The sequence below is a fragment of the Gracilinanus agilis genome, chromosome 3 (assembly GCF_016433145.1).
Source record: "Gracilinanus agilis isolate LMUSP501 chromosome 3, AgileGrace, whole genome shotgun sequence".
NCBI lineage: Eukaryota > Metazoa > Chordata > Mammalia > Didelphimorphia > Didelphidae > Gracilinanus > Gracilinanus agilis.
The window spans coordinates 589,085,047-589,103,921 of NC_058132.1; the positions used below are offsets into that span (position 1 = coordinate 589,085,047).

General features: G+C 37.3%; 1 protein-coding gene and 1 pseudogene across 1 annotated transcript in view; one reads left to right on the plus strand and one right to left on the minus strand.

Annotated features, from left to right (window-relative positions):
• VWA8 (von Willebrand factor A domain containing 8) overlaps positions 1-18,875 on the minus strand; it is a 519,173-nt gene that overhangs the window by 485,294 nt on the left and 15,004 nt on the right. The window contains exon 2 of the mRNA XM_044669384.1: positions 13,068-13,145. Within this exon, the coding sequence (XP_044525319.1) occupies positions 13,068-13,145 (78 nt within the window). The remainder of the gene's footprint in view (positions 1-13,067; positions 13,146-18,875) is intronic.
• LOC123242683 lies at positions 6,697-9,007 on the plus strand (annotated as a pseudogene).

Below are 18,875 nucleotides of genomic sequence, written 5' to 3' on the forward strand. Positions count from 1 at the left end.
GTTCCAAATCTCTAATAATTAGAGAAATGCAAATCAAAACAACTCTGAGGTATCACCTCACACCTAGCAGATTGGCTAAAATGAAAGAAGGGGAGAGTAATGAATGTTGGAGGGGATGTGGCAAAATTGGGACATTGACGCATTGCTGGTGGAGTTGTGAAATGATCCGGCCATTCTGGCTGGCAATTTGGAACTATGCCCAAAGGGCTATAAAAGAATGCCTGCCCTTTGAACCAGCCATACCATGGTTGGGTTTGTACCCCAAACAGATCATAGATAAACAGACTTGTACGAAAATATTTATAGCTGCGCTTTTTGTAGTGGCAAAAAACTGGAAAAGGAGGGTATGTCCTTCAATTGGGGAATGGCTGAACAAATTGTGGTATATGCGGGTGATGGAATACTATTGTGCTAAAAGGAATAATAAACTGGAGGAATTCCATGCAAATTGGACAGACCTCCAGGAAGTGATGCAGAGTGAAAGGAGCAGAGCCAGAAGAACATTGTACACAGAGACTGATATACTATGGTAAAATCAAATGTAATGGGCTCCTGTACCAGCAGCACTGCAATGACACAAGACAGCTCTGAGGGATTTATGGTAAAGATGCTACCCACATTCAGAGGAAGGACTGCAGGAGAGGAAACATATAAGATAAACAATTGCTTGAATGCATGGGCTGAGGCGGACATGAATGGGAAATAGACCCTGAACAAGGACACATGTTACAACCAGTGGAAATGTGTGTTGGCCATGGGTGGGGGGAGTGCGGGGGGTGAAGGGGAAAGTAGGGGCATAAAGTATGTAAACAGGTTAAAAACAAATATTAATAAATGTCTAATTAAAAAAAAAGGAAAAAAAAAAGAAAAGAGAAGAAATGCTTTTGAGAAAGTATGAGACTTGAGCTACAATTTAAAAGGTATACAGAGATATGCCTTGACTGGTGGAAGGAGGAAACTGTTCCAGTACATGGGCATAAGGAGCAGTCCAAAAGCAAGAAACAGAACACCCTGTATAGCAAAGAATTTCTTTAAAAAAAGACATGAGCCCTACCCCCCCAAAAAACTCATAGTGTAGGAGAAGTGATGAAGCAGAATCAATTAGTAGAGAACTATGAATTCAGAATTTAAGTACACAAACTCACATTTAACAAAAACACGATAAAGGCACCATCAAAAAGGTCTAAATTATGCAGCTTCAACTATATCCTTTAGTCATAATTCACTGGATCAAATATTGGAGAGAATGTGAGAAAATAGTAAACTAATGCACTGTTGATGGAGTTATGAACTAGTCCAATCATTCTTGAGAGCAATTTGGAACTATGCCTAAAGGGCTACAAAAGTTTTCATATCCTTTTGATACAACAATATCATTTCTAGGTCAGTATCTCAAAGATAAAAAAAAAGATAAAATGACTTAAATGTCCAAAAATATTTATAGCAGCTCTTTTTGTGGTGGCAAGGAATTGGAAATTGAGGGGATGCCCATTGATCAGGAAAAGATTGAACAAGATGTGGTGTATGATTGTGATAAAATACAATTATGCTATAAAAAATGATAAGCAAGCTGCTTTTAGAAAAACCTGGACTTACATGAACAGATGCCAAGTGAAATGAGCAAAACCAAGAGAAAATTGTACAAAGTAAATAGTAATACTATAGGATAATTATCTGTGAATTTAGCTTAGCTATTCTCAGTAATAACCGTGATCTAAGACAATTCTGAAATTATTCTCAGCAATACAATGATCTAGGGCAATTCTGAAGGACTCAGGTCAAAAAATGCTGCCCCCTCCACAGAAAGAACTGGTAAATCTGAATGCAGATGGAAACACTCTTTTTTTGCTTCCTTTATTTTTATTGGGATTTTTTTTTTGGTCTATGTTTTCTTTCCCAACATGACAAGCATGAATGTTTTTTTTTTTAGACCCTTAACTTTGGTGTATTGTCTCATAGGTGGAAGAGTGATAAGGGGGGGAATGGGGGTCAAGTGACTTGCCCAGGGTCACACAGCTGGGAAGTGGCTGAGGCTGGGTTTGAACCTAGGACCTCCTGTCTCTAGGCCTGACTCTCACTCCACTGAGCTACCCAGCTGCCCCCAAGCATGAATGTTTTGATTCACTAACCCATATGAAGCTGCTTGCCTTCTCAATGACAGGAAAGGGGAAGGAGAGAGGAAGAGAATTTGGAACTCACAATTTAAAAAAAGAATTAATTGTTTTTACATGTAATCAGAAAAAATAATTTTAAAAAAAGAAAAAATATATTGAATCAAAAATGTGAGAAGCTAGATGGATGAAAAAGCCTACTAAAAGAAAGCAGCCAAAACAAGAGATAAAATAATAGACTATATTGAAAAAGGTGAAAGAAAACAATACTGTAGAAAGATTTGTTACCTAGCTATCAAAAACAAAAATTAATTAAACTTCATTAATTAATATTGCAAGAAAATTACTTATTTGAGAGGATTGTAGTATCCTATATATTTATATATGATATTTATTTATTTGTTTGTTTATTACTCAAGCATACATACTTCCATTAAAAAATGCTTTCAGGGGGCAGCTGGGTAGCTCAGTGGAGTGAGAGTCAGGCCTAGAGACAGGAGGTCCTAGGTTCAAACCTGGCCTCAGCTACTTCCCAGCTGTGTGACCCTGGGCAAGTCACTTGACCCCCATTGCCCACCCTTACCAATCTTCCACCTAGGAGACAATACACCGAAGTACAAGGGTTTAAAAAAAAAAAAAAAAAAGAAAAAAAAAATGCTTTCAGGCAACTGCTTCAATAAGTAGCAGAAAGTCCAATGATTTTCACCCCACACCTGCAAATACGAATATTAGTACTACCATCTAGGTCAGCAACACAGTTTATGTAAATTTGATGCATTCTTGGTTGCTAAAAAAAAAAAATCTCAATAATGATTTCTGGTGCTTCAAGTAATTAGTATGACAAGTCTAGCATTGCTAACATTTTCTCACACCACAAACTAAAAAGTTCTCCAGAATTTCAATGCCTTTCCATTTCCAATTAGCTATGTAACCCATCACTTTTATTTCCATTACTGGAGTTATTCTTAAAAACAAAAACAAAAAATCAAAATATAATACTAGTGATCACAAGAGGAAGAACACTAGATTGAATCCAGAAGATCAAGATTTTAAATTAAGCTCTATTATTAACCAGCTATGTGGCCCTGAACTAGTCTCTGTACCTCTATAGATCCAAGTTCCAACATATTGTTGGATTCTGGTTTCAAATCCATTCTGCTGTCTACTTAAGTTTTATAGATGAGTTCATCCCATTCACACTCATGGTTATGATTACTAACTGTGCACTTCCTTTTGTGAAAATTAATTATTGCTCCTGTATTTTATTTTATTTCACTTTGTAATTGATTCTGTTCTATATTTATATTATATATTCCATGTAAAAAAACCTAAGCCTCTTCTTTGTCTCTGATTGAAGAAGCTCCTGAGTTCAAAAGTTCAGTATTCCCTTCTCATAATCATATGCCAAAGTTTACTCTCCCTATCAATCAATTTTAATTAAAGGAAAACTCTGCCCTAGAGTTTAATAGAAGTTCAACATTCTCATAAAACATCCTAATTCTAAGCAATCTATTATCCTAGTAGTACCTATTGTTATATTCAATAACCTGGGAAGAGATGGATGTCACCTTGACCAATGGCAGTTAAGAGACTCGGAATGTTCCCAGGTGCCATGCCAGGGGCAAACATAGATTGGCCTCACCCTATAAATACCCCTGACAGCCACTTTGGAGGAGGGTCTCTGGACTGAGAAGTCTCTGGACTCAGAGGCTGAGAAATGGAGATCACAGATCTCTGCCAACCTCTGTGGTTCAATCTGGGCAGTGGGTGGCTGGAAGGGTGGTTTGAAGGGTGGTGAAGGGTTGCTAGGTGGTTTAAGAAGAGGGTAGGAATAAACCTGAATATATTTCCTGATAGACTGTGAGAGCTAGTGAATCACCAACACTGGTGATAAGAAAGCTGAGAGAATAAAGACCATCAATACATCTGCAGCAATAGCCTCTCTATTCTCTGGCTTGGCTGTGGCCAGGTCCAGCCGGAGATAAGAGGAAAGGTGAAATCTCCAGGCTCCACCTGATCAATAGCCTCTAGTCCTGCTTGTTAATTAGTCTATAGATAATGGATCAAATAGGGTTTCCAATCCCCAATCCTTGACCTTGTTATCCTTTCCCTATTTATAGGTAAAGAGTGTTCAACAAGTACCTACCTGAGTGGTCTTTCTATCACAGCCTTTAAGAAGGGAGTCAAACGCAGTCAGATCCTGAATGTTATCCAAGGCAGATCAATAGCTCAATATTAATTTATCCAACCCCAGGTTGGGCCTGGGAAGGATACCCAACTATCTAACCTCTCCAGGGTCCTTACTTGGGCAGCTGTTAGAAAGAAGGGGATAGCTTACAGCAGCAGTCAGGGTGATAGGAGTAGGTGTTACTCCCACCAACTGCAGCTGAAATTATAGACAGATTCACATCATCACCCCCCTTATACATATATATATATATGCATATATATATATGTATATATATCTCCCTTGTACCCCATATTCCTATAACACTATAAATCACTCTGTGCTAGGTAAGCTTATTATTCCTCACAACTCTAGCTCCCGAGAAACTCCATGGCATCTGTGTGTTATCCTTGAGAACATACAAACTAATTTGGTTCCATCTCTGCCCAATCAAAGGCGGTCTTACCTCATTCCAAGGAGCCAGTAAGTCTACATCCCCAGTCTACTTTCAATAGCCTCAGGATGCATATACAAAGCATTTTTCTAAAACAGGGAGGAATGGTCCTAGTCCCATATGTACAAACCCTTTCCCTTAATATAACTAATCATAACCCTTCATCCTCATGATGTTGTCAACCCTATAACCAATTGTATTGCTTTTCTTATTTAACCTATGCTGTTCTTTGTTCTAACCCTATAAAAATGAATTAAATCTTCATCTCAGGCCCTTTGGCATAAATCAAGTCAATAACCTCTCTATTAATCAATTCATGCCCTGTTAATAAACTATTAATTTTCTTAAAGAGAATATGCCTTATTCTACCTTTGTTGAATTTCAATTGTGATACTCCCATCCTATTTTTCTGTGTCTTCTCTTTTAATCCTGTCCCTTTTCTAAAGTCTGTTTTGGTACAAACAAAATCAATGCAAGCAAAATTAGAAGGGAAGCAACAAATTGGGGGGGAAATTTATAACAAAAACCTCTGACAAAGGTCTAATTTCTCAAATTTATATGGAACTAAGTCAATTATACAAGAAATCAAGCCATTCCCCAACTGATAAATGGTCAAGGGACATGAATAGGTAGTTTTCAGATGAAGAACTCAAAACTATCAATAATCATATGCAAGTGTTCTAAATCCCTCCTAATTAGAGAAATGCAAATCAAAACAATTGTGAGGTACCACCTCACACCTAGCAGACTGGCCAATATGACAATAAAGGAAAATAATAAATGTTGGAGGAGATGTGGCAAAATTGGGAGATTAATGCATTGCTGGTAGAACTGTGAATTAACCCAACCATTCTGGAGGGCAATTTGGAATTATGACCAAAGGGCTTTAAAAGATTGCATGCCCTTTGATCCACCTATACTGCTAATAGGTTTGTACCCCAACGACATAATAATGAAAAATATTTGTATAAAAATATTCCTAGCTGCGCTCTTTGTGGTGGCAAAAAACTGGAAAATGAGGGGGTGTCCCTCAATTGGGGAATGGCTGAACAAATTGTGGTATATAATGGGTGATGGAAAACTATTGTGCCATAAGGAATGGTGATCTGGGAGATTTCTATATGAACTGGGAGAACCTCCATGAACTGATGTAGAATGAAATGAGCAGAACCAAGAAAACATTGTACACAGAAAGTAAAACACTATGGAACTATCCAATGTAATGGAATTTCCTACCAGTAACAATGCAATAATCCAGGACACTCCTGAAGGACTTATGAGAAAGAATGCTATCCACATTGAGAGAAAGAACTATGGGAGTAGAAATGCAAATGAAAAACATGTATCTTATCACTTGTATGTATGGGTATATGATTTGGGATTTTGGCTTTAAAAGATTGCTCCATGGCAAAAATGAATAATATGGAATTAGGTATCAAGTGATAACATTTGGACAACCCAGTGGAATTGCTTGTTGGCTCTGGGAGGAGGGAGAGAAGAGAGGAGAGAAAGAAAATGAATCATGTAAATATGGAAAAACATTTAATAAATAAATAACAAAAATTAAAGTTTTGCTTCTGTCCACTGCCTTCCTTTATCTGCCCTACCTTTTTATCCCCACCTTTCTCTTATCCCCTTCCCCTTCTTACTTCTTCCCTGTTGGGTAAGATAGATTTCTATATACAATTTTTTTAGAGCAACTGTCTCCTTTTGATTGTTTCAAGTTAGGTACAGAATGTGGAGCTTAAAGAAGGTATAAGAAAAGAGAGATGAAAAGATAAAGTAGGCTGAAGTGATTCCTAGAGCTGCTTCAGGCACTAACAGGCTCCTGAAAGGCCAGGAAATTTCAATTCCTCCCTGAGGATTCTACACTTTCCCACTGTATTCTTCAGGAGATTTGAGAAGCTGCAGGCTTCAGTAGATGTTGTTTAGGTCAAAATGAGGCCTGAGAGATTATGGTAAAACTGATTCCCTCTTTGAATCAAATTATATGAGAGTGAGGTTCAAGCACTGCCCGCTCCATCCCTCCACTATTTCCCCCTTCACAGTAAAAGCTTCTCCTTGGGTACCTCTTTTTATCTGAAATCATTTTCTCTATTCTTCCCTCTTTCCTTCTTTCCTTGGAATCCCTCTTTCTCATTAATCCATTTTTTAATATCATCCCAACATAACCAACTCACTCTATTGTCTATGTAGAATTCTTCTGATTGCTCTAATAATGATAAAGTTCCTATATGTATCATCTTTCCATATAGAAATGCAAACAGGGTCTACTCAGCGCAGCAGCAGTCCTTCTCTCTCAACAGTGGTCATCTATGACCTCTGAAACCCCAGCAAACATGTTGAAGGAACCTGCAACTGGCATTGATCTTGGCACCACTTACTCCTGTGTAAGAATCCTCCAACATGGGAAAGTGGAGATCATTGCTAATTACCAAGGAAACAGGACCACTCCCAGCTACATTGCCTTCACTGACACAGAACGTTTAATTGGTGATGCTGCAAAGAATCAAATTGCATGAACCCCACCAACACAGTCTTTGATGCCAAACATCTGATTGGTCACAGACTTGATGATGCAGTTGTACAGTCAGACAAGAAGAATTGGCCTTTCACAGTGGTGAATGATGCAGGCAGATCTAAGGTCCAAGTAGAGTACAAAGTGGAGTCCAAAAGTTTCTATCCAGAAGTATCATGCTATGGTCTTGACCAAGGTGAAAGAAATTGCTGAAGCTTACCTTGGGAAGACTGTCACAAATGCTGTTGTCATAGTACCAGTCTACTTCAACAATTCCCAACAACAGGCCACCAAATATGCCAGAGCCATCGCCAGTCTCAATGTGCTCCGAACCATCAACAAGCCAACTGCTGCTGCTATTGCTTTTGGCTTGGACAAAAAAGTTGGTGCTGAGAGAAATGTGTTGATCTTTAACCTTGGAGGTAGTACCTTCGATATCTCCATCCTTACCAATGAGGATGGCATCTTTGAAGTCAAGTCCACAGCTGAAGACACCTACTTGGGTGGTGAGGACTTTTGACAACCACATGGTCAACCACTGCATTGCCAAGTTCAAGCGAAAGCACAAGAAGGACATCAGTGAGAACAAGAGGGCTGTCTGCTATCTGCATACTGCTTGTGAACGGGCAAAGAGAACCCTCTCTTCCAGGACACAGGCCAGTATCGAGACTGTTTCCCTTTATGAAGGTATTGACTTCTATACCTCTATCAGGGGGGCCTGTTTTGAAGAGCTAAATGCTGACCTCTTCCGTGGCACACTGAACCCAGTGGAAAAGACCCTCAGAGATGCCAAACTAGATAAATCACAGATTCATGACTTTGTCTTGGTGGGTGGTTCTACTCAAATCCCCCAAATCCAGAAGCTTCTGCAAGATTTCTTCAATGGCAAGGAGCTCAACAAGAGTATCAGTTCTGATGAGGCTGTTGTCTATGGTGCAGCTGTCCAGGCTGCCATATTGTCTAGAGATAAATCTGAGAATGTAAAGGACTTGCTGCTGCTAGATGTCACTCCTCTTTCCCTTGGAATTGAAACTGCTTTTGAGTCATGACAGTTCTGGCCAAACGCAATACCACCATTCCCACCAAACAGACTCAGACCTTTACTATCTATTCTGACAATCAACCTGGTGTGCTTATTCAGTTTATGAAGGTGAGAGAGCAATGACAAAGAATAACAACCTGCTTGGAAGGTTTAACTCACAGGAATCCCTCCTGCCCCAAGGGGTGTCCCTCAAATTGAAGTTACATGTGACATTGATGCTAATGGCATCCTCAATGTCTCTGCTGTGGAGAAGAGTACAGGCAAGTAGAACAAGATCACCATCACCAATGACAAAGGTCGTCTGAGCAAAGAAGACATTGAGTGCATGGTCCAGGAAGCTGAGAAGTACAAGGCTGAAGATGAGAAGCTGAGAGACAAGGTGTCTTCCAAGAATTCTCTTGAGTATTATGCTTTCAATCTGAAGACAACTGTTGAGGATAAGAAAATGCAAGGCAAAATTGTTGATGAAGACAAACAGAAGATCCTTGACAAATGAAATGAAATAATCAGCTGGCTGGATAAGAACCAGACTGCTGAAAAGGAAGAATTTGAGCATCAGCAAAAAGAATTGGAAAAAGTCTGCAACCCCATCATCACCAAGCTGCACCAGAGTGCAGGGGAAATGCTAGGGGGCATGCCTAGTGGGTTCCTAGGAGGTGGATCAACCACATCTGGAGGTGCTTCTTCTGGACTTTCTATTGAAGAGGTCAACTAAATGTACCAAAAGCATTCCACACAACTTTCCAAAAATTGAAGAACTCAAATTTGTAGCCAAGGCAGTAACTGTTTAAAAAGTAACATTTAAGTTACTGCGTAAATCTGGACATTCTGAATAATCGAATGTATGTAGAGGGAGAAGTGAACAGCATTGCACTTCATTAGTACTGTATAAAAACAAGTGGAAATGCAATTGTTGTCCTGGAGAATAAAAATATTTAAAATTGGCACCATAAAAAAAAGAAATGCAATCAGTTTAATTTGAGTCCCTCATGATTTGTTATTTGTATTTACCTTTTTATGCTTCTTTTGAGTCTTGTATTTAAAAGTCAAATTTACTATTCAACTCTGGTCTTTTTATCAAGAATACTTATAAGTCCTATATTTTGTTAAATACTTATTTTTTTCCTTTGAAGGATTATTTTCAATTTGTATCATTCTTGGTTATAATCCTAGCTCTTTCATCTTCCAGAATATCATATTTTAAGTTCTCTACTCTAATGTGGTAACCACTAAATCTTATGTAAACTTGACAACAATTCCATGATATTTTAATTATTTCTGCCTCCTTGAATGTTTTCTCTTTGAGTCAAATTTGGAATTGAGTTATCATATTCCTGGGTCTTTTCATTTTAGGACCTCTTTCAGGTGGTTATTAGTTGATAGATTCTTTCAATTTCTAGTTTACCTTCTGGTTCCAGGATATTAGAGCAGTTTTCCTTTAAAATTTCTTTAAATATGATGTCTAGGCTCTTTCTTTGATCATGGCTTTCAGGTAGTCCATAATTCTTAAATTATCCCTCCTGGATCTATTTTCCAGATTAATTGGTTTCCTAAGGAGATACTTCATTTTTTCTTCTATTTTTTTCATTCCTTTGACTTTGTTTTATTGATTCTTGGTATCTTATAGAATCATTAGCTTCCACTTTCCCAAGACTAATTTTTAAGGAATGACTGTCTTCATTGAATTTTTGCATCACATTTTGCATGAGGCTAATTCTATTTTTTAAAAAGTTATTTTTGTCAGTGAAGTTTCATACCTCTTTTTTCCATTTAGCCAATTCTACATTTTAAGGCATTAATTTTTTCAGTACTTTTGTGCCTCTTTTATGAAGCTGTTAATTATCTTTTCTCATTCTCATTTCTTTAAATAACTTTTCCTCTACTGTTTTTATTTCATTTTGAAATAATGTTTCTAGTTTTTCTAAGGATTCTTGTTGGGCTTGTGTCCAATTCACTTTTTTTTACTTTGAGAGGCTTTGCTTATAGCTGTTTTGACTTCATTGTCTTCCAAGTTTGAGTCTTGATCTTCCCTATCATCAGAAAAGGTTTTTATGGTCATATAGCTTTTTTGTTGTTCTTTGCTCATTTTTCCATTCTAATTCTTGACTATGAACTTTATGTTGGGCTCTATTCCTGATGTAGGGAAATGGAAAAAGAATACTATCCCAAGTTTTAGGCTTCTTGCATCTGCAATTGATATTGCTTTTCAAGGTCTCTGGTCCCTTGGTTCTAGAAGTGACACTTTTCCTCAAGGCCCCTGCTCCCTCTTGACTAAAAATGCTCCTCTCTGCCCTTGAACTGTGCCCAGAAGTAGGAATAGGCAATGGAGTTGCAAAGCAGCATCCAATCTTACATTTAGGGCTAGCACTGAGGTCCCCAATAATCTCTTTCTGATCAGCTACCAGCTCTCTGGCTTGACAGCTCCCAATGTTGCTATTGCTTCTGTCACCACCTCAGCTCACCACTGTTTTTGCATCTATGTGGGCTCAAGACCAGTTTCCACCCCGATGGGGGGTGATCTCTCCTTCCAGCCTCCTAATTTTTGGGGGGCTAAAAAAGTTTCATTTTGACCTTTTGTTGTCTCTGCTGCTCAGAATTCTATTTGAGGTGTTATTTTAAAGTTGGTTTGGTGGTGATTGGAAAGCTCTAAGTGTTGCCCCTACTCTGTCATCTTGGCTCTGCCTTGATACAAATATTCCAAGAGCTTTGGAAAATATGACCTACTTAAAAGGTACATCAGAAGGTACAATAAAATCTAAAGATGTTAAAGTAGACAATGTTTTAAGGGAGTTTGCCTTTCGAAGATTCTTAATGTATTTGGGAACAAATAACTTTTGCTCTCTTTACTTTATCTCAGCTAGATGCCTAACCCCTATGACATGGATTATGAAATGTGTAGCTGTTAAGATCCTCTGCTTTGATATTCCCTGTGGATCCTACAGCATGTGACGAGGGAGTTCTCAGAGAAAAGGGCTCAAAAGGATTGTTTTTGTGACTATGGCAGGAAACCAAAGTATTTCAGCTGATCCCAAGAGGGCTGGTAAAAAATCCATGCCATTTTAGGTGCTACCAAAAAGGGTAGTTATAAGCCACAAGAGGCATAGTAGAAAATGCACAGGATTAAGGGTAGAAGACTTAGACTCATGGTCTGAAGCAAACCATTTAACCTCTCTAAATCTGTATTTCTTCATTTATAAAATGAATATAAATAAATTTGTTAACCTTAAAGAGTTGTAAGGACCAGACTGGGCTAATATACATAAAAGGATTCTCAAAACTAAAGAATGCTATGTTCTTTATAGAAGGCACTGTTACATAATTTAGAGTGTCCCAAAAGTTTTAGTGTCATTTAAAGTCATTGAAATGTGGTAACTATCATCTGATGCAACTGTGCAGCTCTTACTAGTTTTCAGAGAGGGCTGCAAGTAACCACAATCTTTTTGCTTCAATGATGCTGAAAAGACCTTTCCACAAAGTGTACACGTAAAGTTCTAGGGTTAGCAGAAGCAGATACTATTTGAAGAACTATACTGTTTGTGACCCTGTAAACCACTCCACTGAGAATGAATACAAAATCAAAAATAAATAGGACAAACAGCAAATAAAAGCATTTAATAGAACACACTTTTATGAAGTTTAATAAACTTTCAACATTTCTGACAAGAAAAAATGAAGTAGACTCTAAGACAGGATCAAAACTCAATTAGCTACCCTCACATTCAAAAGAACAAGACTATGATGATCCAACTGCATTGAAGAGCACAAGATTGAGAACATATATCAAATTTGAACTTTTTCTGAAATTCTCACTTGTTTTCAACATATTTTTTCTTAAATACCATTTGTGTATCTGTTCAATGCACCTAATTTACATGATTCTTCTACCATCCCTCTCCCTTCTTTTTTTCCGCAAGTGTAATAAACCAAGAAACAATTTTGGCTATTTGTCGGTGTGTGTATGTCTGATTTTCAGGAAGGGAGGGCAAAAAAGCCCTCCATACACAGGGACTATCATCTAGAAATAGTCTTTAACAAAACAAATTTTGATTTTGCCTATATTAAACAGCAACAAAACTCTGGGCTACTAAACACTGGTATTTATTTTTTAAGATTAAAATACCCATCTTTAGGTTAACAAATACAAACTACAAAAGTATAAGGATGCACATACAATCAGTCACAGATACTTTTTAATGTTTTCCTTCTTAACTGTTAGTATTTAACCAAATATACTTTGGGAATGGTTTGTGCATCTGAGTTCATCTATCATGTCAAAATAAAACCTTTCCATTAAGAAAGTCTATATAAAAGGCAAAAAGATGTTTGATTTTCACTCCCCTCTAGAGCTGAAGGTAAATTGTTATCATTCTAATCATCATAAGCAACATAATGGTCTAGAAATAAGCTATTATAAATAATAATAATCATAACTGACATTTGTGTAGCACTTTTGTTTTCAAGTACTTCATATACATTAGATTTCATTTTATTCTATTGGTAAAGACTTGAAGCATTCAAGGTAATTTGGATCTAAATTAAAATATTTTTTTCTAGACTACTAGACCAGTATACTTCAAATGTATTTTTACAGCTATGTTAACTTTTTGCAAAATATGCTATTAATTTAAAGAATTTTTTAAAAGGTAGATGGGACCTTGGAAATCATCAAGCATAATCCCTGCCTCTTAACATCAGAAGAACAAACTTGCTTACCACTAAGACGTAAGTAAATAACCATGAATTAGGAAGTATTAAAGAAAACTAATGTTTCTTACCATAGTTCTTTGGTACAAATTCTGGATTCTTGGGGGTTTTCAGCTTATAAGACACATCTCCAATATGAATTGTATTACCTAAAAACAAAATAAAGAAATAAAATCAACTGCAGGACAAAGAGCCTAAAATATATTCAATAATGCTTTTGACCAACAGAGGAATGTACAAATGGGTCACTTATCTGTCAATATCTTGCCCCAAAGACTCAGCACTTGTATGTAGAAAGGCTTTGGGGCAAGTTTCCCATTGAAGTTTAAGCTATATAAGGGAGGAATAAAGCACTCAGGCCTATGGATTGATTCCCAGTTAAATTAAATGACATTTAAACACAATGAAATAAAATCCATCTCTTTAAAAATACATAACAAAACAAAAACCCTAGTATTATTCATAGGACACGACCACATAGATTTGGGAAATTTCCAGCAGCAGTCACCCATGTGCCTCGTAGTATCAATACAATTTTACCCCCAAAAAACTTCAAAAATGCACTCAGTAGTTCTCAATATGTCCATATTTTACCATCATAAAAACCTTAAGCACCCACTCTGGCACTCATCACTTTTAGTTGCCATAATTTATTCTTGTGCCAGCTCCATCCCCATCTGTATGCCCATGGAGCCCTAATCTAGGTTCTACCTCACTACTGGCAATCATTGCCCCATAAGAACATACAACCTTTGCTTTTGTTTCATAGAATGCTAAAAAATGGACCTAGAATTCAAACAAATGTACTGAACTCTGAGAAAGAAGGGTTATATTCTATATAAAAGCATTTAAGACATTCACATCATTTACATGAAGCACTTGTGAAGATGGGATTAACTCTCCATCATTTATTCCTTAGATTTTAGCCACCAGGAATGTATACACACCCACTTAATCCTTAAGTGGGGGAGGGAGATCTATGACCCACATGTGCTAGGGAATGACAAATCAAAAACAACTGACTGCCCCTTGGGCAGTCCAAAGCAAAGTTAAAGCTGCCATTGGTCCATGTAAAAGTGGAAGGTAGACATAGGAAGTGAGGCAAAGAACTGCCTTTAAATATGATGGTAACTTCCTGTGAGGGGGTTTTTCCTCTTTGAACTTGGCCTTGGAGGAGCTCAGGCTTGAGACCTCAGACTGCTTCCTTTTGAACTGCCACATGGGTGAGTGAAAAAGGCTAACTCCCTTTCCTTGACTTTTTCTAGAGGCACTAGCCTCCAAAGAGGCCCCTCGTTTTAGAGGAGGCCTCATGGCTAGAAGCCTTGTTTAATTAATTAATAACCTCTATGACCTCTGTCCCCCCGCCACTTGGCTGGGGCCTCTGAAGCCCTGCCTGGTTCAGACCAGGTGGGAGTAATTCTCTCTCTCCCTCTCCCTCTCTCTTTCCCTCTCTCTTTTCCCCCCCTCCCCCCCACCCCAGTCTCTCTCATTTTCCTTGCTTTTACTCTATTTGTAAATAAACTACCATAAAGTCACTCTGACTTGAGTCTTTCATTCAGAATTAAGTACTTAATTCCTGGCGACCATACTCTTAAATATTCAGACCAACCATAATAATTTCACCCCTTTATACACTCTTCATTGTGCCTTTATTTCAGTAACATCATTTCAACTCTTCTATGCCCCTTAATGGGGGAGAAGGGAACAAGCATGCTATATTCAAGGCACTGAGCTAAGTCCTTTACAAATATTGTCTTATTTCAAGAGCTTACGATTTCTCCAACTGCAAATCTGGCATGATAATAATAGATGTTACCAGAAATATACTGTAAAAAAACTGACCAAAGACTCACATAAAAAAGTAATTGTAAAAGAACATTCCATAGAAGGTTAAACAAATTGTGGCATATGAATAGAATATTATTATGCCACAAGAAGTGAAGAATGAGAGGAATTCAGAACCACTTGTATATAACTAAGAGGAAGTCTATAAGAACAACACACATAATGAACACAATAAAATTTTAAAAAGATAATAAAATAAAACTGAAAACTGTGTGATTACAATGACCAATCTTGGCTCTAGAGAAAAGATGATGAAATATGCCTTTTATTAGAGAAGTAAGGTACTACAGGTTTGAATACTGTATATTTTACCAAATATAGTTATTTGTTTTTGTTGAACAATTTTTTCCTCTGTTACAAGGGAAGGCGCATTGTGGTAGAAGAGTAGAAGTTCATTCAGAAATGATTATGATGTAAAAATAATAAGTACCAATAGAAAAAAAATTAAACCATCCCACACTCAGGTCAGTTTAGTGCTTTGGAGGTATGTGAAGATGACCCAGGGTAAGACTAAGGGAACTAAAGGGGATCCAAGAGGTGATCTAATATAGTGGAAAAGAATGAGAAGAGCATGGAGATAAAAGGGTCTATTCCTCCCTAGATTTAATCTAGTCCCTACTTTGAGGATAAATCTTTTCTTCAAATTTCTTGTTCTCTTGAGTTTTCTCCTCAAATATGAGTACTCTGGGGGAAAAAAAGCAGGGAGGTTGAAAGGAAGTAATTGGAACTGAATCATCACCATTTCTATATATCACCAACAAAATCCTGCAAGAAGAGATAGTAAGAGATAATCCATTTAAAATAACCAGATAGAATAAATACCTAGGAAGATATCTATCAAAACAAACCCTAGAACTACATGAACATAAAATTACAAAACACTTTTTATACAAATAAAGTCAAAGTTTAAAAACTGGAGAATATTAATTATTCATAAATGGGCAGAGCCATTATAAGTAAAATGACAATCCTACCTAAATTAATCTATTTATTCAATGCCATCCCAATTAAGTAACCAAAAAATTATTTTATTGAACTAGAAAAATAATAATCAAGCTCACTGAGAACAAGGTCAAGAATATCAAAGAAATTAATGAAAAAAAGTGAAGGAAGGAGGTCTAGCAGTACCAGATTTTAAACTATAATAAAGCAGCAATTTTCAAACTATCTGGTATTGGCTAAGAAATAGAAAAGTAGATCAGTGGAACAGAACAGACATACAACAAACAGTACTAACAGATTATAGTATCGCATTTGATAAAAGTAAAGATCCACGCCGTGGGGATAAGAATTATCTATTTGGTAAAAATTGCAGGGGAGACTGAAAGTGAAATAAATGTTGTAAATTGTCAACAGACTAGATCGCTTGCAGACAGAATACCATCTCAGTTCACTATGAAGTGGGAGACCAACAGGCAGGGGTCACCTTCCCAATATTTCTTCCTAAATCTCCCTCAAGTATTCAAAGATTAGTACCCAGTATCCAAAGATCATTGACACTTATAAGGATATTAGAAATTAAGTCTTGTTACATTAGTTTAGAGATAAGAAGTAAAGAAGCTGGTCTGAGAAAGAATTAGTTTCAAACAGAGCTGAGACAGTGTCAGTTTCAAATGTTGACAGTGTGTGTGGGAGGCCTAAAGGTTTTTCTATAGCAGTTACTCTCTCTGGGTGGGGCTGTTGCTCTGAGGGACTTAGCAGTTACTCTCTGGGAGGTAGTTGGCAATTACTCTCTCTCGGAGTGATGGGAGCAGGTGACATCTTCTTTTCTCTCTCTCCTCACTGTCTGAGGTAAAAGGAAAGAAGGGAAAAACCTGAAGGAGTTAAGTGATTCCCTTTTCCAACTTGGGAAACACTAGTGACTGTCCATTGCTGTTTCATAGATTGTTTTTATCTCTGAGAAGACCAAAGAAAGACCTGGTCTTTGGTTTGGACTCTTGAGTCTGCTAAGGCTCAGAGTCCTAAGTTGGTTCTTGCTGAGGCTCAGCCAGCTAGCCTTTGTTATTTTTATAACTTGGAGACAAAATTAAGAATTATATACTTCTTATAAGGATAATAGTGTTAGTTATTGTAGAATAGGGAAATTTGGGGTTAGTCAGATCAGGAAGGATCAGCGTAGCCTGTGGACACAGGAGAAACGCTTCCTTGTGGAACCAGGGAGTTTTATTTGAGTGGAGTTAGAATCCCTTGAGAGTTAGAAATCCTTTTTTATCCTTATGTTCTGAATAAATAGTTTATTTTTGTATAACAAGAGTCTCCTTAGTGTCCTTGTGCCTGGCCCTGAAGAGAAGTTCACTTATGAGCTTCACTTCACTTACATAAACTGAAGATACTTTGTAAGCACAGCAAGCAGAGTATCTAATCAGTTTATATCCATAATCAATTCATTCACTTATTACTGTTATGCACTACAGATATTTAAAAGACCTCATGGAATAGCCCACAGTTGATTGAAGACTCTTGGGAGAAAATCAAAACACATCCTAAATTTGATTCTTCTAGTAAACTTCTTAATTATCAGAGTCAGTGAGACAATGTATTCTACCACCCTATATGGGCAAGTAGACCTAACAGTAGTGTACTTTTGGATATAAAAATTTCCTTGGGAAGATTGCAGCATGAACTCAGCTCTTCACTCCACAGGCATGAGTTGCTAGGCATAAAGATACCTGTACTTTATCAGAATACATAGTGTCACTTGGAGATTTATTATTGTGTCCTTTTAATAAATTCTTGTAGTAAAGGCATACTAAACTTTATTGTGTTTCCTTGCTACCTGTAGTAAATTAAATGAGACAAGAGCTATATGTACACTATATTTGGAGGCTCTAACAACTAGGTCAGGCAAGATGGTGGGATTGGGGTAGGAAGGAAGGAGATCAGGAAATTAGGAAAGACCTACTAAATAAGGTAGACCTTGAACTGAGCTCTGAATTGAACTGAGGATTTTAAGAGATAAGAAGGGAGATATGTGCATAGGCATGGAGATAGGAGATAGTGTGTTAGATTCAGAAATAAGGCTAATTTGGCTGAACTGTATAGGACAGTGATGGGCAAACTTTTTAAAGAGGGGGTCAAAGGAAAGGAAATACTCATCTGTCAGTCTGTTTTTAAGGCAACTCTTTTGAAGTTTCATTGTATTGTATCCTACTCATGGTATTTGTCAGATTAGGAATAATGCAGTGAAGCCGGATAGTACATTTCAGGGGGCTGCATCTGGCCCACAGGCCGTAGTTTGCCCATCACTGGATAGTACATAAAGGAGAGTAATGTGTGATAAATTTAGAAAGAGAAGTTGAGGCCAGGTTGTGAAGGCTTTAAATGCCAAACTCAGGAGCCTAAATTTGATCCTAGAAGTAAGGAGGAACATTAAAGTTTACTGAGCAAGAGAGTGAGAGAGTTGGACCTATAGTTTAGGGCTATCACTTTGGGAGCTGTATAGAGGATAGAATGAAAAAGAAAGACACAACTGACGACAACTGATTAGAAATGTGTGCAAACTTGGACTGGATGTTCTGCCCTGAAAAAAAACAGAGAAGTTTGAAAGAGGAGTAGATTTCATGGGGAAAAATAAGTTCTTTTAGGTATATTGAAATTGAGATGCTTATGGAATTTCTAGTTCAAAATATCCAGGGATAACTGGAGTTCAAAGGAAACTAGGATGGGATCTGATATATAGGTCTAAGTTGATTCCTGTACATAAGAATGATAATTAAATATACAAGAAGAGATCAGCTGAAATTGAGATGGAGAAGGAATACAAGGAAAGAGACATAGATATATGTTCCAGCCTTTCTGTCTCCTCTCAAAAAAAAAAAAAAACAACTAAAAATGAATCTGAAAATCTCAACAACCTCCTCAGACATTAAACTCCCAGGAGTTAACAGGTTCACATGGTTTATGTGGCATCATTAAATAAGTCGATGCACAAACTAAACAACTATGTGAAGAACATAAGTCAGTCTTCAGTGTTTTCCCTTCTCAAATTTCTCAAAACCCTTCTTTCCTATATATGTGACTCACTCTCATATTCT